The sequence below is a fragment of the Colobus angolensis genome, unplaced genomic scaffold, assembly GCF_000951035.1.
Source record: "Colobus angolensis palliatus isolate OR3802 unplaced genomic scaffold, Cang.pa_1.0 Scaffold82, whole genome shotgun sequence".
Classification (NCBI taxonomy): domain Eukaryota; kingdom Metazoa; phylum Chordata; class Mammalia; order Primates; family Cercopithecidae; genus Colobus; species Colobus angolensis.
Window position 1 is genome coordinate 4,740,409 of NW_012122043.1, and position 24,704 is coordinate 4,765,112.

Consider the following 24,704-nt stretch of genomic DNA (forward strand, 5'->3'; position numbering starts at 1 on the left):
TCTCTCTCTCTTTCTTTCTTTCTTCTTCTCTCCTCTTCTTCTGGTTCTGTTTCTTTCTCCCTTCCTTCCTTCCTTCCTTCTTTCCTTCTTTCCTTCCTTCCTTTTATATGTGCATATATGTGCACATGTATGCATCTATATCTATTTTTGTCTATCTGTCTATCTATCGATCGATCAATCATCTATCTATCTATTTATCATCCATCCTTTTGCTGCTGGTTCAAAGAATGAATCAGATACAAAGTCCTCTTGGAAGTCTAAAAAAAGACGTGGAAAGCATGGGATTTTGATGGGTTTTGCACAATGAGATCCAAAAACTGATCATTCCCTTTGCCCTATTTTCTCTTTTAGGTTCGTATTTGGTGCTTAGACAAATTCAAAATGAGGAAACATCGGCACTTGCCCTTAGTGGCCGTCTTTTGCCTCTTTCTCTCAGGCTTTCCCACAACTCATGCCCAGCAGCAGCAAGCAGGTAAGAGCCAGAAACATCCCTGATTTTGTAAAAAGAAATAGCATTCTTTGATTTTAGATCTTAGACATCATGCACTGACATGGAGCTTAGATATGTTTTTAAGGTAGCTAAGCCATTTATTATAGGAGAGTCAGATAGGATAGTTATAGGATTTATAGACCTTTTCAGATACTCTTTATCTAGTGAGAGATGACCTATTTTTATTAAAATTTGGGTTTGGTGTCTTGGAATTAGCTTGAAAATGATTTATTTTTACACTGGATGTGAACGGAAAGTTTGTATCTCAAATGTTTTACCACCTGAAGGGACTTTCCACATTTCTGGCATTGGCTGGTCTCTGAGCACATAAACTAGGGAGAAGTCAATGATTGAAAGTAAAAACTATTTTCCCTGAAAAAAACAAAGATCACCCTCTCTCTCTAACTCCGGATGCAGAAAGGCATTTTCATCTAGGATCATTGGATCTTTAAGATTTCTCTTTCCCAAAACAAATTAAAAACATGGATTCTAATTAGCTCCATTAGGAATTTGATTTCAGGGTTTTAGAAAAGTGGGAAATGCTTCATGCATTGCAAGCTGAAAAGGACTGAGGTGGGTCTCCCTCTCCTTGACCCAGAGAGCTGGGCCTCTGAGGGATTCCTCCTGCAGGCCAGGTTGCTCTTAGGTGGGGGGAAGTCTAGCGTCACTTCAATGGAAGAAGAACGTGGGTTGGGGCATCAGGTCAGCCCGAGGTAAGTAGAGTCCAGGAGCAAGCCTGGCTCACAGCTGCAGGAGGGCACCTCCTGGGGCGGGCCACTGACGGCCTGATACCCTGAGCTCCTACCCTTGAGGGAGAACTGGGTTCATCTGGAAACGAGATAGATAATGTTTGACATCTATGAAGACTTTTCTGGCTCTGAAAAATATGCAGTAACTAATTAGAGTACCTTTTGTTCATGCTCAAAAATCTGGAAAAAATAAGTCTTTTCCCTTCTCTACATTTACACAGGTCCTCCTCTCTTAAAGAACATGTATTTATTATATTTATTTTTCATGCAAATTACCCAAAGCATTGGGGGTTAGTGAATGGAAAATAGCAATTTTTACATTTTCTTTTTGTCAAGGCCCAGTTTCATATTCCGAATGAAAGAATGAATTTATAAAATGATGGTTGGTTGTCTGTCATAAGACTTCCTTCTGGTTTAATCAGGTGGGTCTTGGGGCTCAAACTGCCACAGGGAATCAGGCTTGAGTTAAAGACAGCCCAGGAAATTGTTTCCTCAATCTGGAGCATGCTACTGGCCCATTCATGGTGGTCTCTGAGTATGGAACTTGGGCTCGTGACTGGGCACCAGCAGCTCTTGAGTGCATGGGCCCAGGTCCCTGGTTCCCAGGTAAGTGAGTATACCTTCCTGTATTACCAGTGAGGTGTGAAGTGTGTAGTTACAGTACAGTGTAAACCAAATTTGTTTAGGAAGGCTTTGCACTGATAGGAAGTAATTGCTTACATAGTAGAAAAATCTAAACCAATGTCTTTTTTTAAAGATGTCAAAAATGGTGCCGCTGCTGATATAATATTTCTAGTGGATTCCTCTTGGACCATTGGAGAGGAACATTTCCAACTTGTTCGACAGTTTCTATATGATGTTGTAAAATCCTTAGCTGTGGGAGAAAATGATTTCCATTTTGCTCTGGTCCAGTTCAACGGAAACCCACATACCGAGTTCCTGTTAAATACGTATCGTACTAAACAAGAAGTCCTTTCTCATATTTCCAACATGTCTTATATTGGGGGAACCAATCAGACTGGAAAAGGATTAGAATACGTAATGCAAAACCACCTCACCAAGGCTGCTGGAAGCCGGGCCGGTGACGGAGTCCCTCAGGTTATCGTAGTGTTAACTGATGGACACGCGAAGCATGGTCTTGCTCTGCCCTCAGCGGAACTTAAGTCTGCTGATGTTAACGTGTTTGCAATTGGAGTTGAGGATGCAGATGAAGGAGCATTAAAAGAAATAGCAAGTGAACCAGTCAATATGCATATGTTCAACCTAGAGAATTTTACCTCACTTCATGACATAGTAGGAAACTTAGTGTCCTATGTGCATTCATCTGTGAGTCCAGAGAGGGCTGGGGACACGGAAACCCTTAAAGACATCACAGGTAATGGCAATGCCACCAAGCTACGCCGTGCCCTGCTGTTCTTGGGAGATGAGCTTGGCAACTGCTGGCCTTAAAGCAACAGCTTGGATGGCGCGCGGGCCAGGGAAGAGATGAATGTTCACAGGTTTAAAAACAAAGGTTTAATTTGGAATATTCTTCCATAGTCTTCTCCCCAAGTAGGGCATTCACCTACATACAAGAAGAGTCTTTTTCTAAACAACTAATATTCTCACTCTAAAAAACCCCACATTCTAACATCATGATCCCACAAAGCACTCTGCCTTCCTTAGAAAAGAAAGCCTCAGAGTGGTGAGATGTGCATCTGATCAAACCCCTCTATCTGGCGTTGGGATCTGTTTCATTTAAGGAAAGCTCCCTGTTGGACAGTGCATGAACTGAGAGGGGAGCGAGGACATCTGTTTTTGTGTCCGGTGGACTAGCAGAGAGCTCCTCTCTTCTACTCCATGAAGTTAATTGAAGAGTGTTGGTAGAATCGGAATTGCAAGAAACCTCAGCTATGATCCAGTCTAGATCAATTTGGAAGAAATTGAGTCCTGGATGATTAGTGACAGCCAGAGCTGGAGGCTATGCGTTTGGGCTGTGGGTCTGGTCTTCTTACTTGTCCTCCATGTGGTAATCATGGCTGTGCCCACAGCGACTCTTCTACTTCTAATGGCATTGATGAGAGCCACTCTGGAAGTATTGAGAGCACGTGGACATTGCATTGATGTGTCACATGCTGTTGCATGTACAGAGACAGTTGGCTGACAAGTTATTTAACCAGTTAAGTCCATTAGCTCTCCTTCCAGGGCTAAGTGCCTAAATGGCCAGTGGGAAGGAATTTGACAAGTAAAATTTCAAACTATACCATATCACAGCAACTGTGATGAGTGCTCAGAGTTCACCCACTAGTGATGGACAGAGCAGAGGGCCCTCCCCTTGTTAGAAAATCAGTCCATGCAGCCATTTGATAGCTGGTAGCAGAGAATTCTGGGTGGAATGAGCAGGAAATGAGAGAGGAATCCAAGGGGAGAGTTGAGCTCCAGAAAGGAGACACACATGTTCTCTGAGATGGAGGGAAGGGATGAGAAAAGGGCCTGTGTTTCCAAGATATTCAGGTGGAAAAGAGGCACATTGAGAGAGAGTTCAAGTTGAGTTGACATCCATCATCTCAATAAAGGAGGGGAGCAGTGGGGCTTCGGGTCTTGGAGGGATTGAAGTTATTTTTGATTAACTGCCATAGGGATGTGAAGAGGGGTCACAAAACATTCAGGAAGCAACTGCTGATTTGCAATGGTGTCCAGTTGCTATCAGAGATTATGAGTCAGTGGGCATCTCCATTAGTGTGGATCCCTGCCTTTCTGCAGATGTCTCAGGCACTCTCAGGATCAAAAGGGTTCCCAGAACTGGAACTTGCAAAGAGGGAACAATAGAGAGGACAGAAGAAAATTTTCTCAGTGAGGAAATCCAGAGTGGTAGCTAGTAAATTCCTAAAATAGCCTGCCATGGTGTCCTGGCAGCGTGGGGAGCTAATGAGAACTAGAATGGGCCAGGAGACCTCTGAAGAGCCAGAGGATGAGAGGCCGGGGCTTGGAAGGAGAGCCCTGGAGACAGCTGAGTATGCAAGTCAGAGACACTGCTGGTGTGTAGACAGGGAGACCTCCAAGGGCCAATCTCAGGGCTGGAGGAGTTTCCAGTGGTGCTCAGTGTAGTCCTCAGATGTATAGGAACTGTAGACAGCCAGCCACTGCAGAAACCAGAGAGGCTGGTGCTCACAAGCGTTGTCCATACAGTCCTTAAAGTCTGGAGATGACCACAGAGCCTGCAGTGTGGATGCAGGCTGAACATGATGTAACTAAATCACGTAGGAAGGTTAGAGACTCTTCTGTGTATTTAGTAGGTATGAGGACGTGGATAATTCTTTGAATCAGAAAAGAATGAGTGGGCAACCACATGGCATAGGGGAGCTGATCATAGGAAGCAAGATTTATGAACACACTTTTCTCCTACACTTTTAAAAATGGTTACCACCAAGACAGCCATTGAGACAGGAGGTAGGAGGTCAGGTGACTGATGGAGAGTCAGTCTCTTGTGAATACACAGGGATGGTGGGGCAGGAAAAAGAGATTTGAGGCTTGGAGGCACACATTACTCTATAGGACCACACGGGAGGGACAGCAGAAGAGCTGCAAGATTGCAATCAGAATAATGGAGCAGTTGTAGAGAAGCAGTACCAGAGGTCAGTTTTTCATAACAAGGATTCAGAAAGCAGGAGCTGAAGAGAGATGACCTGACATCAGCAGAAAGGAACCAGCTGTCTTGGGCAGGCAGAGCGTGGTGAAGAAGAGGGTTTCAGAACTAGCCAGCCCCAGGGTGTTTCAGCAGTTTGTTCATAAAATGGTTTTCCCAGTGGTTACCCCTAATTTCAGCTTTAACAGGGCTGGCAGTGCTGATGCCCTTACCCAGTGGGTCTACTTCTCAATAGGAAGGAGTGAGAGGCAGTTCAAACACTGAAAAGTGTTCCCTGCTTCCAAATGACAGGCCTCCCCCCTGGCATTACCACACAGGCATCAGTCCTGCCAAATGACAGGAAAAGGTGGGTGTCCCCAAGAGCACCCCAAACCGCTCAGGTTACCAGGAAATGACAAGAGGGTATCTACAATGAACTGTCACTGCTTGTTACCATAGTATCAATATCATTAATTCCCTGATCCATCACATTTTGGAGTATAAGGATAATAACAAAGACCTATCAAAAAACAGTGAAAGGGGCTCACGCCTATAATCCCAACACTTTGGGAGGCTGAGGCAGGTGGATCATCTGAGGTCAGGAGTTTGAGACCAGCCTGGCCAACATGGTGAAACCCCGTCTCTATTGAAAATACAAAAATTACCAGGTGTGGTGGTGGGCACCTGTAATCTCAGCTACTCGGGAGGCTGAGGCAGGAGAATCGCTTGAATCCGGGAGGCGGAGGTTGCAGTGAGCCAAGATCATGACACTGCACTCCAGCCTGCGTGACAAGAGTGAAACTCTGTCTAAAACAAACAAACAAACAGTGAAAGGGACCAGTAGAGAAATGGAACATCTTTTATTGACATTTTGTTACACTCACAAAAATAGCTGGGTTTGCCTTTATGTTTAACCATTATGTAATGGACAAACAATAAGATTACCATCATGAATGTTAAATGAAACTACCAACATCGTGTGTTTCCACACAGATGATAAAACCTTTGTTTTTATGCCAAGAAAGCATCTCTGTCTTCTAGTGTCCAAGCCACTGGCAGCACCAGGGCAGAAAATTAATCTGTTCATGTCTCTTTTCTAATTAACATCACTCTGCAATTCCTCCTAGTACCACATCCCACTGCATGTTCCACGGCAAAAACATAGAATAATAATCCTAGGAAGAACAGTACATCTCTGCTTATAGTTTTTGGAAAGGCAGTTAGAAGGGCATTATAGAAATTGCAGTTAATTAGGGCTGCTCTTCTTACTACCTGTCTGCTAGGTAACTTCCCCATAGAGCGTTCTTGATTATAAAACACACATATGTGTAAAATTTGAACAATCACCACAGTTGTCAATGAACTCTACTGAAATAATCAATCTCTAATGGTTGTGTTTTTAAAAATCCCTCTATCATTCTTAAAAAAAATGGATATACCTGAGATACAAAACCTTTATTTTTAAACAAAAGCTAAAGGTGACAGGGAGGATTTTGGTATCAGCTTTCTTTCCTCTGTGAAGGATGAAGAATTTTTAAATTTGTAAAATATATCTACAAGTTTGTGTTTTGCATAGGAAATAAGAATGTGAACTTGTTTTTCTTAATGAAAGGAGGCATCACATGAGCTAAGAAAGGCATTGTGCCCACACCAGTGAGTTCAGGAAAAGAGCTTCCAGGGATGTCGAAGGAAACTGTGAATTTTCCTTGGACACTGTAAAACTTTTCCATAGAAAACACCATAGAGGCTGTGATACACAAAGCCCAGAAGCAGAAAACTTTAAAGCTTTCAAATTGTGCATAGATCTGATTCCTCGTGACATTAACATTGGTCATTGGTCCGCCTTGCTGTACACAAGCACACATGGCCCCTGTGTGCCCTTGAGGCTTCAGCTCTCCTAAATAACAAAGCATGCCCTTGTATGTCCCATTATTGTGTGTGTAAGAGGATAATGTTGTTATTCAGTGATGACAAATTATCCAACGTGTTTTTATGACTGGTCACTGTAGATGTTCAGTCTTTTAGAAGAGAATGTTCAAGGATTTTCCCTCAGGGTTCATTTATCTTACTTGCACGATTATAAATTTCAACCCAAAAGTAAGTTACAAATGGAGAAGAAATAGTGTTATCCTGTGACTTAGGGATCATTTAAAAAATCTTGACTGTATTCATCATATTTAATCCTTCTTTTAAATGTTTTGATATGCTGAGGAAGTGGCAAACCCTCCCATGTCCTTTGAGGTCATTGGTTTAGGCCTGGGAAATGTTGAGGAATTTTGTGGGATTTGTGGAGCCTCTGTATTATACAATGATGTAGGCCATTTCTATGGCTTTCTGTGTAATTCACAACCCCTGGCACCACACCCTCTTGAAGATCCTTCAGGAATCGTATATTTTGGCTGAACAGTGGCAAATGCTTTGGGCTCTAATCAAGGGCCCAGTCTTATATATAACTTTTGTGTGGCAATCACTAAAAACACAAGATCCAATTACTGTAGCACAACAATTATCCTACTCATTATATCTTATAAGAAGGATTGTGATAGCAATGTTGCCTGGTTAATTTCCCTGTGCAAAGAATTAATCTGCAAATATATTGTCAGGAACTTTTGTGTATATTAGGAAGGGAAAAGAGCAGTTCCAACCCTGGCAATCTCTGTTTCAGTTCACACAATGAGAAGAGCTCGGATAAGAATGTAATTTCACTAGAGCGGAACTCCTCAATTTGGGAACTCCTCACTCCCAAAGAGAGACAAGCTTTGGATCATTTTCTACAGTGAGAACAGAAACAATTTTATTGGCACAAGGAAACATTAATTTTAAATATAAAATGTTCACTGTCATTGAAAATTCAGAGATCAGAGTAATGGTCTTACCTGTAATATTACCGTCATTTAAAAATGATACCCTGAGTGTATCTTTCTGGAATCCCAGAATATAAATAAATAAGCTCACATATAAATCTCTTCTTGTCCCTAACACATACTTAAGTTATCAAAAACATCGACTAGAATAATTGTGCTCTTCCTTGAGTTTAAATCAGCCAAATTTAAACATTCGAACTAAGGCTGTCAAATCTCTGGCCCTGGGTTTTAGATTTCTCGATCCCTATTCCTCCCTCAGGGCTGTTGTACATCCCCGTTCTCAGTATCAGGATGGGAATTCTCTGTTCGCCATTATGGGGGAGAAAACAGGTCTTGGTCAGCTGTTTTTCTGTCCCTTGTGTAACCCCAGGCTAATTCTGATTGGGGTTTATTTGATGCTCATGGTCATTCTAGGTAACTAGTTTAGGATGTCATTAAAAACGAGGTTGGATAATTATGTCATGACTGGTTTAATATCATTCTGCTTAACATTGTTCTGCATTAGGTGACTGAATATAGAGGCAATGACAAAATAAATGAACAAAACATCCTGCCCGATCCCAGACCTGCATTTGAGTTTTATACAACTAAACATCATTTGAGGAAAAAAAAAACACAAAAATTTCATCAAAGTGTTTTTTACATGAAAACTTTAAATGTAGTTTGAGTTCTGATTCACAAAGTTGCATGTACAAGGTCATTTTGGCTTTTAAAGAAAAGAAGAAACAATAGTTGCTTAAGGCATCGAGCAACATACTGGGCTGAGGAATCACCAAATCGTGACTGTTTTGTAGCTGTGGATTTGTATAAAAATTTTTTCTAATCATTTGAGAAGGCAGGGGAAATGACCAAAAATTAGAAATCATCTCTAAAGTTTTCTTAACCTACTCATTGACTTTCCCTGGTAGGTTTGGTAGCGGACAATTCATGCAACTACATTTCCCAACAAATTTAGTGGAAATTTCTAGAATATGCACCCAAGATTCTCCCCTCAGAAAAATGAATATGATGTTTGGAAATTTAACTATGAGGACGGCACAAATGAAAAATTGCTATAAATGTCCCTTTTTTACACCATGATTCCTAAGAGGTTGCCTCTTATCCATTCAGAATGCAGAACTGAAAGAGAATTTCACATTCCTTCATCAACATGTGTTTTGTTTGCCCATATTTCGTGTTTCTTATTGGTTTCCAAAGAAACATGTCAGAACACTGAATAATGCATGTGGTCACTTGTTCTAATGCTTTCACATTTTTTGCATTTCTTTCTTTTAAAGCACAAGACTCTGCTGATATTATTTTCCTTATTGATGGATCAAACAACACCGGAAGTGTCAATTTCGCAGTCATTCTCGACTTCCTTGTAAATCTCCTTGAGAAACTCCCAATTGGAACTCAGCAGATCCGAGTGGGGGTGGTCCAGTTTAGCGATGAGCCCAGAACCATGTTCTCCTTGGACACCTACTCCACCAAGGCCCAGGTTCTGGGTGCAGTGAAAGCCCTCGGGTTTGCTGGTGGGGAGTTGGCCAATATCGGCCTTGCCCTTGATTTCGTGGTGGAGAACCACTTCACCCGGGCAGGGGGCAGCCGTGTGGAGGAAGGGGTTCCCCAGGTGCTGGTCCTCATAAGTGCCGGGCCTTCTAGTGACGAGATTCGCTACGGGGTGGTAGCACTGAAGCAGGCTAGCGTGTTCTCATTCGGCCTCGGAGCCCAGGCCGCCTCCAGGGCAGAGCTTCAGCACATAGCTACCGATGACAACTTGGTGTTTACTGTCCCGGAATTCCATAGCTTTGGGGACCTCCAGGAGAAATTACTGCCGTACATTGTTGGCGTGGCCCAAAGGCACATTGTCTTGAAACCGCCAACCATTGTCACACAAGGTATGTATCCTCTTCTCACCATCTGTGTGGGAGTGGGGTGTTGTGTGTGTTGGTTTTCGTAGACGTAAGGTGGGCACCAGCATGATTCGCCACAGGAGAAGCTGTAAGTACCCACAGTCCAGTCCCTCCCTGATGAGCTGGGTCCTGGATGTCATGTTTGTGATTGTTGCAGTGTGCGGAAAAACTAAAGACCAATGAGTGAGTGAAAGCTCTTCCGAGAGTATGAGTTGCTGAGAAAGTGTGCTTTTAAGGCTAATTCAACAAACCTGTTGCTTTGAGATTATTAAACATCACCATATTAACTACTTATAATCCAGTCTTTCTAAAAATGGGCTTGAGGGGCTCATTACAGTTCTGAGAAAGTTACTCCAGGACCATGGCATTGGGCTCTAAAAGTCAGTGTTAGAAGTGTGCTCAGAGACAGAGTCTTTCCAAAAGCAGATGGAGTGAGGGTGTCTCCTCAAAGTCCTTTTGTGCTAGGGTGCTGAGAGTTACACTTCTGAAGGTAAGAAATAACAGTGCAATCACTTGATGGAATATTTATGAAGTTTTTTTTTTTTCCTGTGCTTTTCAAGTGTAGGAGTAATTCTGTTGAGTGGCAATATTAGGATACAGGCTCAAATGGAGGGCCTTTGGCAAAACAGCCAATTGGAGTGGTTTAAAAAACAAACAAACAAACAAAAACAACCAAGTCACATAACAAATACGCACTTAACAAACATAGGAGGTGTGATGGGGGCGTCAGGATACATAGCCTCCTCCACCTTTTGAACTGTTTTCTGAGACATCAGTCACTTTTCAGACCTATCAATTTCATTACCTAGGTGAGGCCAATAGGATGCCATTTGGTAAATTAGGGACACAGTGGCCCCCAACAGTTTCCAGAAACACCCAACTCACTTCCGGTGTTGCTTACTCACTGGGATGCTCTAACAAGATCAGTCCTTGAATATAAGACCTTGTTCTTCATTGTCCTTCGAGAGTATGGGCTCAATGAAAATTGGTAAATGGATACCGAGGCTCCTATAAGACTCTGATTATCATCTGCAACAAATCATCTAAATTTTCTTGGGTGAAATAGCACACTGTCACAGCTCTTATATGCTAACTTTATAAATAAAGTCTGGGTCTATAGGATAAATATTGTAATAAGATACTGCTTCACCCATTGTATCAATTACAATTGATAAAGGGAGGTTTTCCTTTGATAAAGGAGTGACAATAATTTAAAAATAACCCTTTTGGAGACTATACTGTTGTATGAAATTAAGAGTAGAACATTTTAAAGTCTTGATGAAAAACATCACTGTCTATTTAAGGAACTGACATCTACTTAATAGTGCCTTGCTAATCATTAGCTCTAGTTGCTGCATTCATGTAAAGACAACATCACCACATTTCCTTGCAAGGGTTACAAAATTCACCCTGAGTTATCTCAAACTTGCTTCAGATGAATTTAAACCATGGCTTTTGTTGTAATAAAAATTGCAGGTAGAAAGCTCAGGCAATGACATCTCTACTTAATCTGTACATTGGAACTGTGATCTGGTGATGTAGCAAGAAAAGTGTATGTGAGCCTTGCCTTCTGGAGAAGCCTGTGCCTAGCATTTATTTAAGTTTGAAAGGCCAATTCCGTGTGGCTTAGCTTTTGCTGCATACAGTTTTCCAGCTTTTCCTCTCACTTGATGGGACCACAAAATTGGCCCAAATTCTTCAGATGAGCTAATAGGGAGACTAGAATTTTGAGCATAATGTTCTGAGTGCAAATGGAGATTGAGAAGCAATGGAAACACAGCGTGCAGGACTGCCTGCCCGGTGCCTGGAGCTGCTCACGCTCATTCCATCATGGTGCCGTTGTGTGACTCTGGCAGTTAAGAAAATAGTCAAGTGAAAATTTACGACCTGCCGAGGTTTCTCTGAGCTTGCATACTTTTGGTTTGCATCCTGAAGTATAGAAGCCCAGAGATTTCCCTATGTTTTGCAAACACCGAGGATGCGACATGGCTGTAGATGGGAAAGCTGGTCTCTGGTCCTGGGTCTTATGTGAACCTGTCGTGTGATCCTGTGCAGGTCAAACTTATTTCAAACTTAAATAAATGCAACCTCTCTGGATTTTGATTTCTTGAATTTATGACAAAGGAGGTGCACCAGATGAAGGTATGTCTGTACCAGAAGAAGTTTCAACTTTTTAATGAAAATGGGCAGAACATGACCCTTGTTTCAGTTTTTCCCTATAGCTAAGTAGAGTTTCAACCCCTTAATTACAAACATCATGTTTAATATCAGTGATTAACTTGTAAATATTCAACAAATATCCTTGACTATCTGTCATGTGTCAGACACTATGCCAAGCACTGGAGATATGGTGCTGTTTAATGAGACAGATGTGGCTGCTCATCTGTTACAGGATAATGGGGAAAGAGATAATTATATAAACTAGTGTCCAGGCAAAATATTCTGAGCATGATAAGTTGCAGTGGGGCACTCAACAGGGCTGTGATAGGAAGACTGGGGAAGAGAATTTTAGATCAGGTGGATGGAAGGCCCTGAGAAGTCATGGGACCCAAGGCAGATGAGCATGTGGAGAGCAGGGGAAGACTGCTCCAGGCAGAAGGAAGAGCAGGAGGGGTGACCCTGCAACACAAAGGTGCTTGGTCTCTTCCTAAAACTGTCAGAAAGCAGTGTAGCTGGAGCACACTGGACAGGGAGCCTGACGGGGAGCCAGGTTCAGGCTCCCTGGATGCGTGGAAGCTGGAGAAGCAGCTGCTATAGGGGGATGAGAAGCCGCAGGGAGCAGGGCCTGTGGGTTGGGAGCCAATGGCAGAGGCAGGTAGGCTGTGGGTTAGGGGTAGGGGCAGGGGCTCTCCTCTGAGGGCTTCTATTTTCTCAGAGACAGATGAGGAGGCCTTGGCACGGTGGAGGCAGTGGCAGAGGGCTGAGCAGAGAGCACAGCCATGAGACAGTCATTCTGGAGGACAGGACAGTCAACTTCCCATGGAGGCATGGGAGGATGGCGGGCGGGCACAGGTCTCCTGATGGGGGTCTGGAGTTTTGAGTGTGGCATGCAGGTACCTGGTTGCGTGGTCTTCTCCAGAAATGTCCCCTTCTTGGGTGATGCATGAGGAAGACTGCAGGCCTGATGGAGGCTTTGTCAGGAGAGTCTGATGGAGGTGCAGGGACGAGGCATGGAGGACAACAGAGAGAGGCGCGGGAGGAGGGCTGAAGAGGGTTGTGCCGTGTTGGTGAGGAGTAGCAGGACCTTCAAGTTCATCTCCCAAGAAGACAGTGAAGTCAGGCCCCACAGACCCACATGAAAGAGAAAAGACAGCTGTGTTTGGGTTGATATTTATGTCAGGTGGAAGGAAGTGCGGATGCATCCCTGATGTGGCTCACGGAAGGGTCACCTGTGAGAATTCCAAGGTTTATATCATTGGGTCGGAGGAGATTCATGGTGCAGCCCCCAGAGAAGTGAAATGATTCTGCAAAGGCTAGGTGACTTGCGTCAGAGTCATGAAGCAAACAAAGGAATTCAGTTGTCCAGTTATCCAATATTTTTCAGTGTTTATTGTATTTGGCTAAGCATGGTTTTAGGTATATCATCTATTATGAGCTCCCACGACCTGAATAAAAATCAAATGTAAATGACCTCTTACCTAGTCAAAGGGGACTCTGCCACAGAGCCTCTGGGAACCAGAGGTGCATTTCAGGGTTCCCAGAGCTGAATCCATGTTGGGTGCAAGGAGACTAGGCCAGTTGTTTCATCAGATCTGGAAGGTAGTCCTTCCCACTGGCTCATCGGGAGAAGTTTTAGTGATGCAGCGGTAGGAGGAGGGAAAATGTGGGGGTGGGGAGGGAAAATGTCGGGGGAGAGGGAAAATGTGGGAGGGGAGGGAAAACGTTGTGGGGGAGGGAAAACGTGGGGGGAGGGAAAACGTGGGAGGGGAGGGAAACGGGGGGAGGGAAAACGTGGGGGAGGGAAAACGTGGAAGGGGAGGGAAAACATTGGGGGGAGGGAAAACGTGGGGGAGGGAAAATGTGGAAGGGGAGGGAAGACGTGGAGGGGGGAGGGAAAACCTGGGAGGGGAGGGGATGATATTTATCTTCTCCCACCCCAAGTGTTGTGCCACTGCTGGTACTTATAAAGAATAATATAACTATCTGGGCCAGTTGGTATAGGAGCAAGAAGCTTCTCAGGTCATTGTTATATGAGTATTTTTGTCTATTTTTCTGTCATGTGTGATACACATAGTAAATACATGAGTGGTAGATTCATGGTATAGCGTATATGGAATTTATATGTGTCTCTATACATGTGTGTGTGTATATCTATATATATACATATGTATATTCTCTCTAATGGTACAAAGGTATAAGAAGTCTTCTAGACATCTAAACATTAGTTTTATCTGCAGATATTTTAAGTCAAAATCAAAGGGGTAGCCCAGAGAGACAGCATGTTCTAAATTAAATGAAGAAAGGAAAGCCCAGAATCGATGTTCATAACAATGACCATGAAATATCGAGGAAAGGTTCAATGATATTCTGCACACATTGTTACACCAGTAGGCAACTGGGTTATTGTATTAAGGACGTTGATGCATAACATGTTACCCTTCTCTTAGAACATATACCTCGTCTTGATGCTGCAAGTGAGCACCCAGATGAGGCACTATTGTCCTAAAACGATTTCTTAAGGCATGTATCAGCGATTCTCACCCCAGGTCTCATGCTCCCAGCCTCTGGTCCAAACAACTAGAAATGAACTGCATTTCAAAAATGTGTTCTAGGCTTGATGTGGTAGCTCACGCTTGTAATCCCAGCACTTTGGGAGGCCAAGGTGGGTGGATCACTCAAGGTCAGGAGTTTGAGACCAGCCTGACCAGCATGATGAAAGTCCATTTCTACCAAACCAAACCAAACCAAACCAAACAAAAATTGGCCGGGCATGGTGGTGCATGCCTGTGATCCCAGCTACTCAGGAGGCTGAGATGGGAGAATCGCTTGAACCCAGGAAGTGGAGGTGGCAGTGAGCTGAGATCGTGCCACTGCACTCCAGGCTGGGTGACAGAGTGAGACTCTGTCCTAAAATAAAAATAAAAATAAAAATAAAAATAAGTTCTAGAAGGTAGCTCTGATTCTTAGAAAGTTCTTCCTTACCTTCATCCCAAACTTTGTTTCCTTTGTCTGCTTTTACAAAATCAATTTGCCATGCAATCTATCTGATGGTATATAGTAGCGGAGGACTCTTTTGCAAACAGCTTATCTCAGGTTTAATCATTTATGTTCCTCTACTTCTTGGAAGCTCTGTCAGGTTTCTGGGTTAGGTGTTGTGGTCTAATAGAGTTCATGGTTCTTGCAATATGGGTGGGGTGCCTACATGTGGATACGGCAGTTCACAGTCACTGTGAGACAGTGATCTTATTGCGATGTTTTTGTTTTATGGTTTGCCTTTAAGTTATCACTGTCATAATGTATTACTTAAGACCTTTAAAAACAGGTCTTTTTTTTTTTTTTTTTTTTGAGACAAAGTCTCGCTCTGTCACCCAGGCTGGAGCGCAGTGATGCAGTCCCGGTTTACTAGAACCTCCTTCCCCCAGGTTCAGGCGATTCTCGTGCCTCATCCTCCCAAGTAGCTGGGATTACAGGTGTCCACCCCCACGCTCAGCTCATTTTTGTATTTTTAGTAGAGATGGGGTTTCCCCGTGTTGGCCAGGCTGGTCTTCACCCCTGAACTCAGGTGATCCACCTGCCTCGGCCTCCCAAAGTGCTGATATTACAGGCGTGAGCCACTGTGCCTGCTCAAAACACAGATCTCTTAAGTGAAAATGTTTGCAGCACTTGCTGACTTTGGTGCTAATTTCCTTTTTATAAGTTTTGTGTTAAGCAATTCTTTTGCCTGTCAAATGAAGACATGAAATTGAGAACTGAGAAGAACAGGGATGTGCTCTTTCAGCCTGTGCACTTGACAATGAGCATTTTGAAATCAAGACTGTGAGGCAAAGGGTTCTCTGAGCAGACATCAGTGGTTTCTTTAATTATTCAAGCAATGGCTTCACTCTGGCCAAGTTGTGTATTTGTGGCAGAAAAGAACTTACTGCATTTTCAGTGACAGCATACAAAACAGGTGGCTACTAAAACTAAATTTGTTTTGTGCAACTATTTTGTAAAAAGTACTGACTGGGCAGGGTGGAAGGGGAGCCAGCAGGTGGGGAGGCAACTGTAACTTATGTGTTCGTTAGGACAAATTCCCTTTGGGGTAGCCCTGTGGTCACATTGGCCACAGTAAATGGGGGTGTCCTTTACATGGAGTTAGCTTTGTAGAAAGTCATTGTGGATTGTGCTTGGTAAGGCCATTCTAACTGCCTTATAATGTTGCCACCTACAGTCATTGAAGTCAACAAGAGAGACATCGTCTTCCTGGTGGATGGCTCATCTGCACTGGGACTGGCCAACTTCAATGCCATCCGAGACTTCGTTGCTAAAGTCATCCAGAGGCTGGAAATCGGACAGGATCTTATCCAGGTGGCAGTGGCCCAGTATGCAGACACTGTGAGGCCCGAATTTTATTTCAATACACATCCCACAAAAAGGGAAGTCATAACCGCTGTGCGGAAAATGAAGCCCCTGGACGGCTCGGCCCTGTACATGGGCTCCGCTCTAGACTTTGTTCGGAACAACCTGTTCACGAGTTCAGCTGGCTACCGGGCTGCCGAGGGGATTCCTAAGCTTTTGGTGCTGATCACAGGTGGTAAGTCCCTAGATGAAATCAGCCAGCCCGCCCAGGAGCTGAAGAGAAGCAGCATAATGGCCTTTGCCATCGGGAACAAGGGCGCCGATCAGGCTGAGCTGGAAGAGATTGCTTTCGACTCCTCCCTGGTGTTCATCCCAGCCGAGTTCCGTGCCGCCCCATTGCAAGGCATGCTGCCTGGCTTGCTGGCACCTCTCAGGACCCTCACTGGAACCCCTGAAGGTACGGTGGGGATGGCTTCAGACACACAATGGGGTGGTCTCCAGGCAGGACCTTTGAGAACAAAACAAAATGAAGTGTGTTTGTGTTTAGCTAAGAGACCACAAGTGATGAAAACAGCAGCAACAAACACGATTTATTTCAAGTTACCTTTTGCACTGGATTGAGGATTGTGTGGTTTGAAATGCCATACAATAAAATTTCATTTAATAAGAACCGTATGATTTAAACCGTAGGACCATGGGGCCACCTGTCTTTGAAGCTGCTGGCCGAGGAGGTCACATCTCAGTTCTTATTGCTTGTCAGATCCCTGTGTTCTTCCGTTTCTACTGGTGATTTCTGTCCAGCCTCCTCCCCACCACCGGGATGTAGCTTTCCTTTCCTGAGTTGACCGTCTAGTTCTAAACAGCCTCAGTCTGAGCTGTTTAGGGTACCGTGTCCTCAGTTTTTAATCCCTCTCTTCTCTCTCATTAAGGGATTACCCTCAATGGGAAAGCATATTGAATGGATAAGTGCGGAGTTCAAACCTAGTGGTTCTTCAAATCCCTCATTTAATATGATTGTCAGTGGAGAGTTATTTTTAAAGATATTATACAGATATATGAGCTAATGAGTTGAAGAAATACAATTCACCATCCTTAATGAAGAGAAGATGAGTATCACAGAATGACGCTTTCCCTCCTTGCAGACTCGATGACTAGAGGATTGGCTGATGCATGACCCATGCTGCCTGGATGCATGCTTTCTCTTCACACTCCCTGGTCTTCTAAATCCATCCCTTTCTCTCTCTCTTCTAAAAATTTTCTTAAAACTTTTAATCAACACTTTCATAGCCAAAGTTCAACTTAACCTAGGATACAATTAGCTGTGAGGTCTAAATTACAGTAGGGCATCAGGGAAGAAATAAAAAAATAAAATTTTAAAGGCACATGCTAAATGTGTTGGGTCAAATACACTATTTTGAGAATTATACTTTTTATTCTTGATGTGTATAACTTCGGCCAAACCTAGCAAATTGTCTCTTTCTATTTTACTGTGTATTTATGGTCCCATCATCTCACTTTGGGGAAATTCCCTTGTTGGATGATTACCTAGCAAGACTGTGACTTCCTAATAGAAGAGTCCCAGTAGAAAATGACAAACAGGGAAGTCTGAAGAAGACTTCAATATGAGACCAGGCTACTTTTGTTTCTTTTTTTTTTAGCCTTAAGGAACTCATGTTCCTGGGTTAGTGAGGGCTAGCTGCTTCTGAGCTATGGATGGAAGACCCTCTGTTAGTGGGTAGAGGTGAGTCCCAGAGGACCTAGCCAGGCACACTTAAACCTGTCTGGGATGAGTGATGTGGAATGATGCAGCACCTTCATAGAATTCGTTTTTAGGGAAGGAGTGTTTTGTTTCAAGGATTCTGATCATTTTTGTTGTTTGTAAACATTCTAACTTTGACGTTGCAGTTCTCTTCGAGCCAACTTGGTTTTGTAAACTTGGCTACCAATATGTCTCACAAACACCAGCCACCACCAGAGGAAAATATGCAGCCATCTGCCATATTTTACAAGATGGGCATGCTTTGCCACACTGACTCTCTCTGTGTTCTAAATGTTGGCATGTGTGCACGTGTTGTAGGCACACATGATAAAACTCTCCTTGGTTGTCTATGTCTCACTTTGTTTTCTGTGCTTCACTGCAGTTCACGCAAACAAAAGGGATATCATCTTCCTTTTGGATGGATCAACCAACGTTGGAAAAACCAATTTCCCTTATGTGCGCGACTTTGTAATGAACCTAGTTAACAGCCTTGATGTTGGAAATGACAATATTCGTGTTGGTTTAGTGCAATTTAGTGATACTCCTGTAACGGAGTTCTCTTTAAACACATACCAGACCAAGTCAGATATCCTTGGTCACCTGAGGCAGCTGCAGCTCCAGGGAGGTTCTGGTCTGAACACAGGCTCAGCCCTAAGGTATGTCCATGCCAACCATTTCACGGAAGCTGGCGGCAGCAGGATCCGTGAACACGTGCCGCAGCTCCTGCTTCTGCTCACAGCTGGGCAGTCTGAGGACTCCTATTTGCAAGCTGCCAACGCCTTGACACACGCGGGCATCCTGACCTTTTGTGTGGGAGCTAGCCAGGCGAGTAAGGCAGAGCTTGAGCAGATTGCTTTTAACCCAAGCCTGGTGTATCTCATGGATGATTTCAGCTCCCTGCCAGCTTTGCCTCAGCAGCTGATTCAGCCCCTAACCACATATGTTAGTGGAGGTGTGGAGGAAGTACCACTCGCCCAGCCAGGTAAACCTCCCCTGTTGCCGGGAACTCCCTCTTCTTCCTCAGGCACCACCCTGGTGGGTAGTTGGCCAGTCTGAACTCAAGAGCATTGTGGACTGTAGAAAGACAATTGTCTCCCTTCCATTGAAATAGTTTGAATGGGGACTTGAGACACTGTACCAGCAAGGTTGGACTCTGTCTAAAGGGTGTTCATGAAGGAAAGTCTAGAACATCCAGCTTATGTTCTGTCCATTTTGCCTCACCCTTTATTCAGAAGGATTTTTTTCCTCTAATGACTGTGAGGATTCTGGAGTTCGAATCCCGAGTTGGGGGCCATGGGGTAGACAGAGACAGAGAGAGACATTTTTCTTACACGAGTATGCCTTGGGATTATTTAAACATTGAAATTGTTATTTTTACATGATTTTTAAATGTTCAACATCTGCTGTATCTAGAAAATTATTTGTTATAAAACAAACAAAGGGTGCATCTTCATGCAATGGTAAAATGGTTTCTAGGGGAAGTCTAACTTATTACTATTATTGCAGATTATTATGGTGGTAAGATATGGTTGTATTAGATCTACTAGTCTGCTAACATCACACAGACAAGTGGCAAGACTAAACCCATTGAAACCTAATCAAAACAGTTCTAAGAATTGTTTGAACTGAGAATGATATTTACATTACACGTTTTGGCACCATAGGGCCTGTCATCTGTGTTTCCTATTGTCTCATTACAACAGATTGGGAAGCACTGACAAACAGCCTGACCCACACAGCAATAATGGGCACTATTGTGGGTCTTGGCTCGTAACCTCAAATTTAATGATCTGATCATTCAACTACAGCAGATTCATGGCAACCCAGTTATCTTTGAGTGGTTGACTCATATCAGTCCCCCCTTTTTTTTTCCTAGAGATTGAGATCAATTTTTTTAAGCAAAAGTGTATTAAGTGCCATGTTTTCAATACTTTTATTTGTAACAGTTTGAAAATGCTATCTGTTTTCCTGGAGTGATTGCCACCTGATGTAAGAACAGAACCCGTTGGGGCTTTTCCCTGGCTTGCTTTCTTAAAGAAGCATGATGCTAGATGGGATAGGCTGATTTAGTCACTAGTTTTGTGCAAATATGCACTGCTTTGAAATAGGACATTTTCAAGACAAGTGGTATGAATTTGGGTTTTCTCTTCTCTTACTGGCACAGTGGTCATTAGATGAGTTATGCTAACTCCCATTGTCAAATGGTGCTGGGCTGAAGTCACTTTGGTGCCTGTTATGCTCTTGTCCCTCATTGTATCCTAACCTACCTTCATTGCAGAGAGCAAGCGAGACATTCTGTTCCTCTTTGATGGCTCAGCCAATCTTGTGGGCCAGTTCCCTGTTGTCCGTGACTTTCTCTACAAGATTATTGATGAGCTCGATGTGAAGCCAGAAGGGACCCGAATTGCGGTGGCTCAGTACAGCGATGATGTCAAGGTGGAGTCCCGTTTCGATGAGCACCAGAGTAAGCCTGAGATCCTAAATCTCGTGAAGAGAATGAAGATCAAGACGGGCAAAGCCCTCAACCTGGGCTACGCTCTGGACTATGCACAGAGGTACATTTTTGTGAAGTCTGCTGGCAGCCGAATCGAGGATGGAGTGCTTCAGTTCCTGGTGCTGCTGGTCGCGGGAAGGTCATCTGACCGTGTGGACGGGCCAGCAAGTAACCTGAAGCAGAGTGGGGTCGTGCCTTTCATCTTTCAAGCCAAGAATGCGGACCCTGCTGAGTTAGAGCAGATCGTGCTGTCTCCAGCATTTATCCTGGCTGCGGAGTCGCTTCCCAAGATTGGAGATCTTCAACCACAGATCGTGAATCTCTTAAAATCAGTGCACAACGGAGCGCCAGCACCAGGTACGGTAGAGAAATGCTAGTTGCTTCTGCCACTCGGTTCTCTAATGCATGAGTTGAGGGTAGGCTGCTGGCCACTGGTCCTCAGATAGAAGCCCTCCTTGAGTTTACAGGAAAGGTGGAAAATTAATCACCTGCTGGTTTCAGCAGGAACAATAGAATATGAGATTTCTTTCCTTACTTTGATTCTCTAGCTGCTCTCGCAGGAGAATCAGGGTGAGTATTTTTAAGGGCATTAGATTATTTCATAGTAAGACATGTTACAAAGATTTAGATATCAGTGGTTAAAATCCTTTTTTAAAAACAGTTTTTACTGTGCACATAATAAAAGCCATATCATATGGTTATATTGTTATCAGTCCTTCATTACATTCATTAAAAATTAAAGGATTAGAAGAGGCAGATAAATTTCCATCATAAACTCTGCGTTAAAATCCTACAACTGCTAATTCACACTGCCATGAGTTTTCATTTAACCACTTTCATTCGGTGGTAAAAATGCAGTGAAGAGACTAACTTCCCCTATACGCCTTTTGATGAAAAGCGGAGACTCCAGAGCCTCTCCTTTGACTACTGGGCCCATTGGCCATTGGCTTGGGATGGTAACTCTAACATGTGGGTTCCATTTCCTCCCATTAACCTACTTGTGACTTAGAGCAACTCACTTGAAACCTCCCATCAATAAAATGCTAGTGGCTGTGCAGGTGCTGCCATCCCATATCTCTCCTCCCATCCCAAGTTTTTTCTTGAATATACCTTTGAAGCTAACAATACTCTTCAAGCACTGAAAAGTTCAAAGATAAAAGGGGTCCCTATATTGGTGTATTAGTTTTACATTGCTGTTATAACAAAGTAACACAAATTTAGTGGCTAAAAACAAAACAGGCCGGGCGTGGTGGCTCACACCTATAATCCCAGAACTCTGGGAGGCTGAGGAGGGCCCTTACCTGAGGTCAGGGGTTGGAGACCAGCCTGACCAACATGGTGAAACCCCATCTCTACCAAAAATACAAAAATTAGCTGGGCTTGGGGGTGGGTGCCTATAATCCCAGCTACTCTGGAGGCTGAGGCAGGAGAATCACTTGAACCCAGAAGGCAGAGGTTGCAGTGAGCTGAGATTGCGCCACTGCACTCCACGTTTGATGACAAGAGCAAAACTCTGTTCACACATGCCCCCACTCCCCCCCAAAAAACTTATTATCTGACAGTTTTGAAGGTTGGAAATTGGAAACCAGTGTTGCTAAGCTAAAAACAAGGTGTCAACAGGCTGTGTTCTTTCTGCAGGTTCTAAGGGATTCTCCATCTGCTCACCTTTTCCAGCCTCTAGGGGCCGCCTGCATTCCTTGCCTCCTGGCCCCATCCTCCATCCTCAGTGCCAGCAGTTTGGCACCTTCTCTCCTCTCTGACCTCTGTTTCCATCCTTACATCTTCTCTGTGACTCTGAGCCTCTTACCCTGTCTTATAAGGACACTTGTGATTGATTCCATTGGACCCACCTGGCTAATTCCAGGGTCATTCCCCCATCCCCAAATCCTTCACTGAAGCACATCTGCAAAGTCCTTTTCTCAAGTTCAGAGATTTGGACTTGGATATCCTTGGGGTGCTGTTGTACAGCCCACCTTGCTGATATGAAGTTGTTGCCACCTCGCTGATATGAAGCCTGTGTGAGTTACCAGGCTGTCCTCCTCCCAGTTTCAGGCGAAAAGGATGTGGTGTTTCTGCTTGACGGCTCTGAGGGCGTCAGGAACGGCTTCCCTCTGCTGAAAGAGTTCGTCCAGAGAGTGGTGGAGAGCCTGGACGTGGGCCAGGATCGGGTCCGTGTGGCCGTGGTGCAGTACAGTGACCGGACCAGGCCCGAGTTCTACCTGAATTCATACATGAACCAGCAGGACGTCGTCAACGCCGTCCGCCAGCTGACCCTGCTGGGAGGGCCGATCCCCAACACTGGGGCTGCCCTGGAGTTTGTCCTGAGGAACATCCTGGTCAGCTCTGCAGGAAGCAGGATAACGGAAGGTGTGCCCCAGCTGCTGATTGTCCTCACGGCCGAAAGGTCTGGGGATGATGTGCGGAACCCCTCCGTGGTCCTGAAGAGGGGCGGGGCTGTGCCCATCGGCATTGGCATCGGGAACGCTGACATCACAGAGATGCAGACCATCTCCTTCATCCCGGACTTTGCTGTGGCCATTCCCACCTTTCGCCAGCTGGGGACTGTCCAACAGGTCATCTCTGACAGGGTGACGCAGCTCACCCGCGAGGAGCTGAGCAGGCTGCAGCCGGTGTTGCAGCCTCTGCCGAGCCCAGGTACGCAGGGAATTCTTTGCGTCCTCACTCCGTGTCATTGTCTGGGGCTACTTGTCTGGACTGTGGGCCACAGGGTATTTTCAATTTTGCTTTTCCTGCCATATGAAGTGAAAACTAAAATCACAGGAACATTTAGGAACCTACATGCCCTTTTTGGCCTCGATGGGCAGAAATGGCAGAGATTCAAGGTGGGAGATGCTAAGATTCATGTTTTAGGGCAAATTAAATTCTCCAAAAGGGACATATATGCAGCTTGGAGTTCAGACTCCTTAACTTTGCATGAAGGCTTCTGTCTGGATATCTGAAGGGAGGGGCCGTCTAACTGATAATACCTGTTCCATATCAGTCCTGAGTTCCCCTGGTAGGTTTGGCAACAGCCTTCTGTGAGGCAGGAGGAGTCTGACCAGAGACACTCTGCAAGCTGAGACATAGACTCTGAAATATTGGTATCTCCAGAGCTAAGGTGTGAAGACGATTTTGACTTTGCTTGGTGCTGAGAAGCAAGTGTCTTAACTGGCAGGGAGACCACCTGGCTCTTATGACCATAGTTTATTCTATTTCCTTCTTCCTGTTCCCTCTTTGTAGGCCTGGTACAATAAACTAAAAAATGGTGGGAGCCCTGGTGCCGAGAAGGAAGGAGGGAAGATATATCCACCTCTCGATAAATGCCCTACAAGGGCCACTCTCCCGGGGTACTCAGGTGGGGGGGGGCTCACAGTGGTGAAGGAGGCAGATGTGGCCTTGCTCCCTTGTACCCACTCACTCGCCTGTCCTTCCAAGAGGAGAGAAAAGAAGGAAAGGTGGGAGGAGCGGAGGAAAGAGTAAAAGCAAGCGAAAGGAAATCACCGCAGGATACAGTGGGTGATGAGGGTGGTGAGGATGACTGTTTGGGTGCAACTGAGAGGGACTTGGTTTCTCCTCGCTGGTGTCCGGGGCAGAGAGCAGTGTGGCCCACTAGGTTTCTGTGGGATGTTACTAAGCATTTGTGATCAGATAAATGTGGGCAACAGTGGGATAAAGAAAGTGAAAGAGATGTTCTTTCTCCCTAATTAATGTGCTTTGTGTGTCTCCAACACAAGACAGGAAATGCAACATTTCCAAAATGTATCTGCCTGCAGGAGGCCTCTGTTATGCTGTGTCTTGGCCCCAGGTTGCCGAGAATGGACTTTGGGAATATTGTCACAGTGCGGGTGCAGCTTCTGTCGTCAGGAACGTACATTTCCGCAACCCTGTGGCTCTTCGCCCACTCACTCTCCTGTGCTCCAGAACGGCCTCCCTCTTTCCCCCTTCTCCCATTTGGAGGCTTCTCTCACACCTCTCCTGACCCAGCTGACTCTCAGCTGGTAATCTAGAGCCCCATTTCTCCAAGAAAGTGCAAGTAAACCTGAAGAGAGCTGTCCCCGGCCACGTCGTCCCACAGTTCCGTGGGTGGCCTGTCTCTGCTGCTTCTGCTCCCTTTCCTCTCACCTGCTCAGTGGCACCCTCTGCAGTTCCCTTTCTTGCTCTTGTGCCACCCTTTCTCCACTGTACTGGATGGTTCCATCCATGATAACATGCATTGCTTCTTTTCTCATAAACACCCTCTCTGATGCTCTACTTCCCCTGTCAGCAGCACCGGTCTCCTTCTAAAGACTTATCTATACTCTAAAGTTCCTTTCCTCTCATCCTCTCTGAGCCCACCCTCCTTTGTCATTCA

General features: G+C 44.6%; 1 protein-coding gene across 4 annotated transcripts in view; it reads left to right on the forward strand.

The window, feature by feature from the left end:
• Window positions 1-24,704, forward strand: part of COL6A3 (collagen, type VI, alpha 3) — a 92,311-nt gene that overhangs the window by 18,676 nt on the left and 48,931 nt on the right. Inside the window, exons 2-8 of one of the 4 annotated variants that reach the window (XM_011929611.1) lie at window positions 352-472; window positions 1,997-2,614; window positions 8,985-9,587; window positions 15,973-16,557; window positions 18,242-18,841; window positions 20,138-20,710; window positions 22,400-23,008. In XM_011929611.1, coding sequence (XP_011785001.1) covers window positions 382-472; window positions 1,997-2,614; window positions 8,985-9,587; window positions 15,973-16,557; window positions 18,242-18,841; window positions 20,138-20,710; window positions 22,400-23,008 — 3,679 coding nt within the window. In that variant the 5' untranslated portion in view covers window positions 352-381. The remainder of the gene's footprint in view (window positions 1-351; window positions 473-1,996; window positions 2,615-8,984; window positions 9,588-15,972; window positions 16,558-18,241; window positions 18,842-20,137; window positions 20,711-22,399; window positions 23,009-24,704) is intronic. The other 3 variants (XM_011929612.1, XM_011929614.1, XM_011929613.1) reach the window with 3 other exon arrangements.